This window comes from Aristolochia californica, unplaced genomic scaffold, assembly GCF_029961685.1.
Source record: "Aristolochia californica isolate CCGP_79_NKW_82.1479 unplaced genomic scaffold, dmAriCali1.0.hap1 SCAF_3, whole genome shotgun sequence".
Lineage (NCBI taxonomy): Eukaryota > Viridiplantae > Streptophyta > Magnoliopsida > Piperales > Aristolochiaceae > Aristolochia > Aristolochia californica.
This window is the reverse complement of record NW_027181992.1, coordinates 1,058,187-1,068,237: the sequence shown is the minus strand read 5'-3', so window position 1 is coordinate 1,068,237 and position 10,051 is coordinate 1,058,187. Positions and strand designations below refer to the sequence as shown.

Below are 10,051 nucleotides of genomic sequence, written 5' to 3'. Positions count from 1 at the left end.
TTAGGAAGGCCAGGCTAAAATGAAATTATATTTAACTGCGTTTCGTCCTGTGCTTGTGGTGTTAATTTGGTAGCCGCACCCATTTCTCTTCGATAATAAGAAGAATCAAAACCCCTATTTTCTGGGAAATTTCGGCGCAATTTCCTGGAAGTTTCCTCGATCTCAATTCTTGATACTGATTTTTTTAATACTTAAAAACCATTTTTTCATAGTTGTTCACCTAATCCTAACCCGAGACTATGTAGCCGTCTTATCTCCAGGATCTCCCGTGTCAATCTGACTTGGAGCCAAATCTTCTGCTCCTCTCTGCGTGCCTCAACTTCCGCGTGTTAAATAATTTATCGCTCTCTCGGAGCCGCCACTCGGGTCTTGTCACTTTTCGCGTCTGTCTTGTCCTCAATCTCCTTTAGTCTTGTAGACAAGCAAATAAAACTCGCATTCTTTCTGCTCAAAGGTGACGAGTGCAGGTAGGAAAAGCCAAGTATCCCGAAACTGAAAAACAAAATCTTTATTTATTTCTGCTTCGCTTTCACGTGTAACTATGATCGGAGTTTGAATCGATTTAAAGAAATACTCTTCTTCTTTTTATTTAATTATCAGAACGCCTCGCTTCCTCTTCCCCTTCCTCTCTTTCCTCTCTCTTTCTCTCTCTCTCCCGCTTTCAGTTTTTATCTCCTTCTGTCTTCGTGACCTTCGTGACTGGTGGACCGGTGGTAGTTTGAGCGTGATGGCGAGTGGAAGCGTGATTGGGTTCATCGGGCTCGATGAGCTGAGCATGGAAATGGCTGCTTCGCTAATTCGATCGGGATACCGCGTGCAGGCATTTGAGGTTTGTATATCTCAATGGTCAATGAGTTTTTCTGTAAATTTTTCTGAAATTCAGTGAGTGGACTTCTTCATCGGATGCTCTGAGATTGTCGGTTCAAATTTACATTCTTCCTTTTTGGGCTGGGATCGTACTTAAGCGAAGCTAATTTTGATGTGGAGTTAACTGAGGACTGAACAGAATGGATTGGAGGAGGAGGAGAACCCATGCAGCTCATGACAATATATAACTACCTCTTCACTATTCTGTATTGTTGGTTATCATGATATATAATGACCTCTTTACTGTTCGGTATTTGCCATTTCCCTTTTCCTCGTTGATGGGCGCGTGGGTCTTGCTTGGAGAGTGACGAAGATTGCTCTGTTTGAGATGAGAATCTTTTCCTGATCTTTTTGGTCGTGGTATTTTGATGATCGTGAACGATGGCACGTCTATCTGATTCTTTGCAATTTCCTGGATGAAGAAAGTAGAATGTTGTCTCCTCTTGACAGTCCAAATATCCTGGCTGGTTTGACCAGTTACCTTGTTCCAGCTATATAGATTTTTTTCTCTTGCAAAAGTTAGTGACTCCGGAGTAATTTATTTTGTACGGAATGAGGTTTGCCTTTTCTGATGTGCTTCTTTCGTGTTATTGACCTTTTCCTCATATCTTATCCTACTGCTAATCAATTATTCTTTAGTATGCCCTTCTGCTGCAAAATTCTAATTCTAACATAGCTTTATAACATGCATATGTTGGCTATTTCAGTTGTCTTTATCATAATCTGACATCCTTAAATATTGGATAATATCAGATTTTTGGTCTTTTTGTGATTCTATCAGCTAACCAATTTCATTCTGCTGTAGCCATTTGAGTCTACGCTTAAGAGCTTCTCAAAGCTGGGGGGTACTACATGTGCTACTCCAATAGAAGCAGTCAAAGGTTGATACTATTTCTATTACTTCATAGTGATGGCCTTTTTCTTTTTGAGTAGGCTGCATGTCTGACATTTGTGTTCTTTTCGATATATCAATGAACTCACAGAGGATCGCAGACAAATTAGATTTTTTTTTTTTTAATGAAAAGTTTTCTCTGCTTACATCAGATTTATCTTTTTGGTACAGATGCCAGTACAGTTATTGTATTGCATTACCCAGATCAATTATTTGGAAAGGAAGGTCTTTTAAAAGGTTATATCAGTTCTTGCATGCGTTGACTTTGGACTAGTATATTGAGCAACATGGATGTCTTTCTGTAGCTAACTAATTTTCATTTTGATGTATTTTTTATTCAGATTTTCGGAAAGATGGGCTTGTGATTGTCCGTTCAATAGAATCACCAGCTTATATTCAAAATTTAGAGAAGAGTCTTGCAGGCAACCGAAATGACCTCTCTTGGTTTCTTATTGTATTATGGCAGTGATAGCTATAGGAGCTAAATTCATTAGCCTTTAGTTCAATGGAAATTTCTTAAAAGTAATTTTCTTGATCTTTCAGGTGATGGTATTACTTTCTTTGTTGATGCATATGTATTTAAGGGAGTCACAGAGGTTGTTAAAGGAAAAAATGTGGTGAGTTGCTTTGCATAATTGGAGTATAATGCATTTAGAGTTTATTTTCATTCACATATACTTAGTTCTACCATGTCGTCTTATCACATCATGTATAGGTTACTATTTCTGGAAAGAAGGAAGCAATTGCAAAGGCACAACCGGTTTTCTCAGGTGGGAATTATCCTCCTTATTGTGTTTCTGTCATATTTACAGCAGACTGTAGGTCTTTCATCTTACCATCTTACTCTAATCCTATAATTTATTTATAATGTTAGTATCTGGTCTAACTAATGGATTGTAAACAGCAATGTGTGAAAAGGCCTATATTCTAGAAGGTCAGATCGGAGCTGCAAGGTTAAGTTTCTTTCTCAGATGCTGGTCACACAAATTCTAGCAGGACCTGCTTCATCTGAAATTTTCTTTAATGAAGTTAAAGTTTCTCTGAATTGAGCCTTCAGCACAAATGCCACATTGAAAGGTTACTTGTATGAAGCCGTGGGTTCAAGTCAGATGGGTGTCTAGGGTATTCTGTGTTTGTGCATGAGTTTCAGAGTTCTGTTGATGTTTTAACATTGATTGTTATCTCTGCAGTAAAACTAGATTGATAATTGAGATGCTAGAGGCTATGCATCTCATAGCTACTGCCGAGGCTATGTTTCTTGGAACTGGAGCTGGAATTCATCCAAAGATTATTTATGATATAATATCCCATGCTGCTGGAAGCTCATGGTGAGATTAGTTGAATCTGTAGAGTTTTTTATTTTTCCCTTGAAAAAGCAGCTTATGCACAAATAAGTCATTTTTCTTTCATCATCAGTTGCTAGAAGGTATTGGAAAGTATGTTAAAAATTTAAATCTAAGTTATGATACAAAAGTATTTGAGATCTAGGGCATCTGGTTGCTACCCGTGAATTGCTTGATTAAAGAAACTTTATGTGATGTAGTTGTAGTTGTAGGTTAAGCTGTACTTTGTTATGTTCTTTGTTTTCCTATAATTCATGTAGACTGACAATATTTTATAAAATACACAGGATTTTTGCCAATTGTGTTCCTGAAATGCTGAATGGAGAATATCCTCAAAATCATTTTTTAAATGCTCTTCTTGACAACGTGGTATGTTCAGCAAGACTTTGTTAGTTCTTCTATACATAATGCATACATAGCATGGCTCAACAAGTCCACTGGTTGATCCGCAACTCTGCCTAGTCAAACCAGGATTTGAAAAAGGGTAGGTCAATTCTTGGGGCCTAACTTGACCTGATACACAACCTGCTCAAAATTAGAAGAGTTGGGTGGATCACATGGGGACTCAAGTGGGAACCTGAGCCTGGACCTCAGCGATCACTTGTTTTGATTCTACATATTGACCATTTTGAAGTAAAAGAAAACTTTTTGGTGGAATATCCACATTATCAATAATGCCTTAACTCTCTATAGTTGCATACAGGTCTATATAACATAGAAAAGCAATACGCCCATGACTTGTACGTGTTGGATGAACCAAATCCTCATTGAATTTTATTTTTCCATTAAACGGAGCTTGTACTTATTCTGTGGTACCTCTTTCTATTGCTGACACCGAGCAGCCCCATCCTATTTCAAATGCCTTTGTTTTCCCTTTCTTCCTCCTTGTTCTTTTTTCTTTTTGTAAGGTGGTAATATTGAGTTTTAAAAACAGAGAAATACTTCACTGACTTTGTAATTTAAGTAAGAGCCTCTATTTATAATAAAGGAAACAAGCAAAATCCAACAACAATTAAACTACCTCTATCTCAGTTACACTCAATGTCTAACACTTGATAAGTCATCGCATAATTAAACAACTGAACATAATAAAAGATTAAAATAACTAAAATACCTTTAGTTGAAACACTTAAGTGAGACATTCTCCCATGAGACTCCTTTAAGATTCTGCCATATTAATTATTGCTTTGTGAAACTTCTTTCTGTGAAAGTCATGTAAGACTTTTCCATACCTGCTCTTCAACACCCCCCCCCTCCCCTCAAGTTGGAGCCTATAACTTTAGCTTGCAATGAAAAAGATTTTTGGTCTTCAATCTTCTTTTACTGAAAAAGTTTTTCATAAATGCAAAATCTTCATCTTTTGTTTTCCCCCTTTCTTGAATATTTTGGTCACATAAAAATTATCACAACATGTAGAATAAAATACCTCTTTCTTGTACCGTTTCTTCTATTTCTCCCCTTCAACTCGGGGATAATAAAGACAAAGATCTAGCTTTGATAAGACATAATATGGGAGAAGATATGACGAAACTCCATACACCAATCAAAACGGTCATAATTTGGAATACACTCCGCTCAATCTCAATAGCGGAAAAACGACCCAATTTTAGGGCATAAAAAAGAGATTACTCACTTTTTAAGGGTAACTCAAACATAAATCACCTATTGGGTGAAAAAAAGAGACTTGATTCATGTTGGATGTTGGGCGCACTTCTATATTTTTTAGTAGTGAGTCTAGATATTGCTCTGAAGTGATAAAACAAGAGATGATAAATTGAAGAAGTACTAGAGAAAAATAACTTTAACCGAAAGGAGGTGACTATGCAACACATACTTCCAAACGAATCTAGAATATGACTTTTTTAAAAAAAAAAAATAGGGGAGACTGTGACAATAGAACTGTAAAATTAATTTAACAAAACAGTTTGACCAAGTATGACCTCAAATAATTTTTTTGGGGGTGAGCATAATTTTTGAAGATGACGATGCGGAAGAGACACAACCAAGTAAAAAAATGCAAAAAATTGAAACAACATCCAAGGAGGATGTTGCCTACCTTGAACGAGCACATCATGAAGTGATTAAGCTTGACTAAAACTCTCTGATTAGAAAAAAAAATTGCCTAAAAAAGTAGGACTCTAGGAGAAAAAGAAACTCAATTTACGTCAATGCATGGAGAAATAATAGGAGAGAAAATAGGAAAAGGAAATACTTTGGGCAGAACTAACCTTTGGTACTTTTGTTATCGATATCTCCAACAATATAACTCATAATCACAAACAATCTATTTATCAAGGAACTAGATTCAAAGAGCTTTAATTTGATACTTTTAACATAAAAATCTTTGTTCTTGAATCTGTTATGATCACTTGATTTGATTCTTTCTGTAGCATGATCCTTACCGACTCCAATTAGAATATCTCCTTACATATAGATCATATTGACATGAAAGTTGCTCCTTTTGAAACTAGACTTTGATATCTTTCATTCAAGTATAATATTTTTTTTATGAAATATACTTCTTTTGAGAGAATTTGATAGATTTCAGACTCTGCAATCTAGCCGAAATGAGTATTCTTTCTTCTTTGGCCAGCATGACTATTGGCTCTTCAGATATTGATATCTCCATCAAAAAATTGGTTTGATATGTTGGAAAATTGACTTACAGATCTTTCTTTTGACATATAATTCTACATATAAAGTTTTTTTCTTGATGACATACAATTCCTTGAAAATTGAAGTTTTTTGCTGCTACTCAAGCCTCTCCTTTTGTCTTAGCTTTGTTGCTTCAAATATCGATTTCTCTTTATAGAAAACTCCAATTGCCAAAATTATTTTCGAGTTGGAAAGTAAACTCAAAGATCTTTTTGTCAATATATAATTTATAATTTTAAAAGTTTAGTATGGAAGTGCAAATGCCAAGGAAACAATGGATATTGGGAAAGGAAAGGAAAGGAAAAAAAGGTAGACGAACCTAAACTACTAGAGATGATAAATCAGAAAAATGATTACATTATCTTTGTGGGTTGACCGAGTCAATTCACAAAACGCACTCTGATACATATTGAATTTTTGGAAAAAAAAAAACTTTACTGGCTTGTTTTAATTTGAGTATGATGAACCTCTATTTATAATAGAAGAAACAAGTAAAATCTAATTACAATTAAACTACCATTCTCCTAGTTACACCAAAGTCTAAGACTTAAAAGATAAGTCGTATCATAATTATACAACTGAATATAAATAGAAGACTGAAATAACTAAAACACTTTTGAAATGAAATACTTCTATAAGGCATCCTCACATGAGACTCTTGTATGATTATGTCATATTAATTACTGCTTTGGGAGACTTCTTTCTATAAAAGTCATGTAAGATTCTTCCATACTTGTTCTTCAACAGATAAAAATAGTCTTGAAGAAGAAAATAGAAAAAATTAGGGAGAAACCAGCAGCCAACACGTCGTAATCCTTGGACAAAATTAGTTGGCATTGATTTGTCAAATACATGTACTAAATGACTTTGAAAGTTTGCCTACCTAATCTTGTATTTGTTTCTGGTTTAATGAATTCATCACTATCTAAAAAAAATGACTTTGAAAGTTTGCATATAATCTGTTTTTAGCCCTCACTATTTTTTGTCCTCTTCTTTCCATGGTATGAATCTTGTGGTTTATGTACATCTAAGAGATTTTATTTTTGTGCGATAAGGGGATGATACTGTATTTGGCGCAGTCACTGACATTTCCACTTCCAATCCTAACAATAGCACACCAGCAACTTATTTATGGTACTGATTTGCTTTACAGTGTCAGTCTATTTGTTCATTTTATACGACAAAGTCATATCCATCATTAAATCTGTTTTGTGTGCCATTCCAAAAAAAAGAATGATTGATGTGCCATTTCTAAAAAAATTGATTGATGTGTTTTCTCTTCTCTTCTTTATTTTTCAGGTTCTTCGTATAAATCTGGATACAACATCACAGGTGGATTAGTCAAGGTTGTCTATTTATGTTTTTTCTTGGTGTATGTGCATTGAGAGACATGCTCTATATCCACTTGTAAATTTTGAGATGAAGCATTCTTCATTCATTCTATGATTCATTCTTGAACAGGCTTGGGAGAATTTACTTGGAACCAGCCTTGAAGAAGCTACTAATGGAGAATCCTACTGCCCCATAGAGCTAGCAAAACAAATAATTAGGACATCTAATACTGTCAAGAGGATTGGTTTTATTGGTCTAGGAGCTATGGGCTTTGGAATGGCAACACATCTGCTCAGATCAAACTTCTCTGTTATTGGTTATGATGTATCAGCTCAATCACCTTCCTTGTCTTCAATTTTTGAGATTTTTGTTTTTTGTGCTTGTTTTTGCTCTACTTCATCAACAATTTTTTTTATACCTAGAATCTCACAAAAAAAAAAGTGAATTGTGGAAATCTTGATAAATTTGTTGATTTGTGGAGAAAAGTGGTAAAAATGTATCTGCAAAATTGGAACCAATCTCTTCATTTTGTATTTTAGCTTTTGTTATTTGAATGGTTAAAGCCCTCAATTTTATAAACTGATTATATCTTTTTTTGAATTGTAGGTGTATCCACCTTCTCTATCCCGTTTTAGTGATGCAGGTGGTTTAGTGGGGAGCAGTCCAGCAGATGTTTCAAAAGGTAGTTCAACATTTGGCATCACTCTAACTGTATCTATCATAAAGTATCTTTCCTTTGATGTTCCATTCTTACCCATTCACTTGCACTTGTCCAGATGTTGATGTGCTTGTGCTTATGGTGACAAATGAAGCTCAAGCTGAAAGTGCGTTATTCGGGGATGCTGGATCTGTAGCAGGTGTTCTTTTAGCTCAACCTTTTTGGTCCTTCAAAGAAGTTCACTGACATTTGTGGTTTTCTGAATTCTATTCCAGTGCTCCCAGTTGGTGCATCTATAATCCTTTCATCCACAGTGTCACCAGGATTTGTAACCAAACTTGAAAAACGTTTACTAGGTACACGAATTTTCTCATAAATCTGTTTTTTTATGACTTCTAAAGAATGGTTTGACTTGTCTTGTTATTGGAAGTCTTTGTGAACCAATTTTGCATTATTCAGAGTTCTTTTTTGACTTTTGTGCCTTCCTAAATTATCCTTACTGGAGTGTCTATTGATTGAAATTGGATAGTTCCTCTCAAGTTCGGGGACCTCTTGTTTTTTTTCGACAGAAGTTAGGGGACTTCTTGTAATACAATGAATTACAGAATTTTCTATACTGAAATTCATGTAGAGCTAATCTCAAACAATTTCTCACATTTTCAGAGAACTAGCTTGAAATGTGTAGCACATAGAACAAATACAGGTCACTAGGTAGAAAATAAATGGGTTTGGGTTTGCTCTAAAACCATATTTTGAAGTGAGGCCAGTTCTTTCTTAAATGACTAATTGAAATTAATTCTCTTCTCAATTAATAAGCTCAAGATCTTTTGAAATCTTCAGCCAAGATGGGACTATTCTTCTTGTTAAAATACAAGTTCAGGGGTATTTTGGTCATTTCTTAGATTTTCTGTTAAGGAATAGTCCCACATAGATTAGTGAGTACAAAGATCTTGAGTTTATTAGTTGGTAAAGAGGTTTCCTAAGTTGGCTAGTCATTTTGGGATTGGGCCTTGGACCCAATTTAACATGGTATCAGAGCAGGTACTCATATGTGGGCCTACACTTAAACTATTTACTTGTAGAGCCACAAAAAAGGGCCTACACCTAAAAGTATCCACTTGTAGAGCCACAAAAGAGAGCTTACACCTAAACTGTCTACTCCTAAATTATCCACTTGTAGAGCCACAAAAGAGGGTCTACACGTGAGGGGGAGTGTTAAGGAATAGTCCCACATAGATTAGTGAGTACAAAGATCTTGAGTTTATTAGTTGGTAAAGAGGTTTCTTAAGTTGGCTAGTCATTTTGGGGTAGGGCCTTGGACCCAATTTAATATTTTCAATATTACATTTTTCTCTTATAGTATGGCTATTAGATAGAGAATGTCTTATTTTATCTCTAGTTAAATTTTCATTCAATTTAGACATGTATTTTAGGAGATATGTAATTTTGAGTATTGAGGGGCATTTTTGTCCTATTGTAAAATTTCACTTAAACCCTGATTATAAAGAAGCGGGAATGGCCTTTTTGGTTCGGATTCCAAGGCAGCAAAGCTCCCTCTCTTCCAGAAATCTATTTTCTCTTTTATATTCTCCCCAAATCACCTATTTTTCATGGTATTAGAGCAATAACGCAAGTCTTGGGCAAGTTTCTTTGGATTTTTTAGATCTTTTCTCTATTTTTAGCAATCTCTTTGAAGATTTTCCCCACGTTTTTGGACTGGTAGGGTAAAATTTTCATTTTTTCCTTTTTCTGCCTATCTTAGCCTATAGGCTAATGATTACTGCTTCTATTTGACTAAATGTTGGGATTTAGAAGTGTTTAATGATCCTAATTTGAGGAAAATTCTCAAATCTACCTGCGTTGTCAACCTAATGTTTGCATCATCATCCATATAGCCTACTCCATCTTGATTTCTTGCAATTAGGTCATTCTTTCATTGATTTTTTTTTTTTAAATGATTCTTTCATTGATTTATAGTCTCAATTGCTGGAATTGATTTCTATTGGTTCTAAATTGAATGAATTGGGTGCTGCATTGCCCTAATTGAATTCGGTGTGGTGCCCACTTGACTACATAAATATTGAAATTTGGGGAAAGTGCTTCCCTTTGGTTAATTGACGCTCCAATGTACTAAATTGTGGTGTTTGGTGATATTTAATGGCTGATTCCAGCACACGGGTTGCTGTCCAAAGGACTGCTGAAAGCTCAGATGTGAAATTTTCTCAGTTTATTCAGATAACTACGATCCAGTTGAATAGATTGAATTATGTAAACTGGTCTAGATCAGTTTTGATGTATGTGAGG

The 10,051-nt window shown here is 35.2% G+C and overlaps 1 protein-coding gene across 2 annotated transcripts in view; it reads left to right on the top strand.

Moving 5' to 3' along the window:
- The first annotated feature begins 637 nt into the window (after positions 1-637).
- Positions 638-10,051, top strand: part of LOC137960627 (uncharacterized) — a 31,589-nt gene continuing 22,175 nt past the window's right edge. Inside the window, exons 1-15 of one of the 2 annotated variants that reach the window (XM_068808290.1) lie at positions 638-829; positions 1,673-1,748; positions 1,931-1,996; positions 2,101-2,181; positions 2,303-2,376; positions 2,475-2,529; positions 2,664-2,712; positions 2,950-3,087; positions 3,390-3,471; positions 6,813-6,891; positions 7,057-7,103; positions 7,219-7,413; positions 7,696-7,771; positions 7,866-7,946; positions 8,023-8,103. In XM_068808290.1, coding sequence (XP_068664391.1) covers positions 728-829; positions 1,673-1,748; positions 1,931-1,996; positions 2,101-2,181; positions 2,303-2,376; positions 2,475-2,529; positions 2,664-2,712; positions 2,950-3,087; positions 3,390-3,471; positions 6,813-6,891; positions 7,057-7,103; positions 7,219-7,413; positions 7,696-7,771; positions 7,866-7,946; positions 8,023-8,103 — 1,282 coding nt within the window. In that variant the 5' untranslated portion in view covers positions 638-727. Of the gene's footprint in view, positions 830-1,672; positions 1,749-1,930; positions 1,997-2,100; positions 2,182-2,302; positions 2,377-2,474; positions 2,530-2,663; positions 2,713-2,949; positions 3,088-3,389; positions 3,472-6,812; positions 6,892-7,056; positions 7,104-7,218; positions 7,414-7,695; positions 7,772-7,865; positions 7,947-8,022; positions 8,104-10,051 lie in introns of those variants that run through there. The other variant, XM_068808291.1, reaches the window with a different exon arrangement.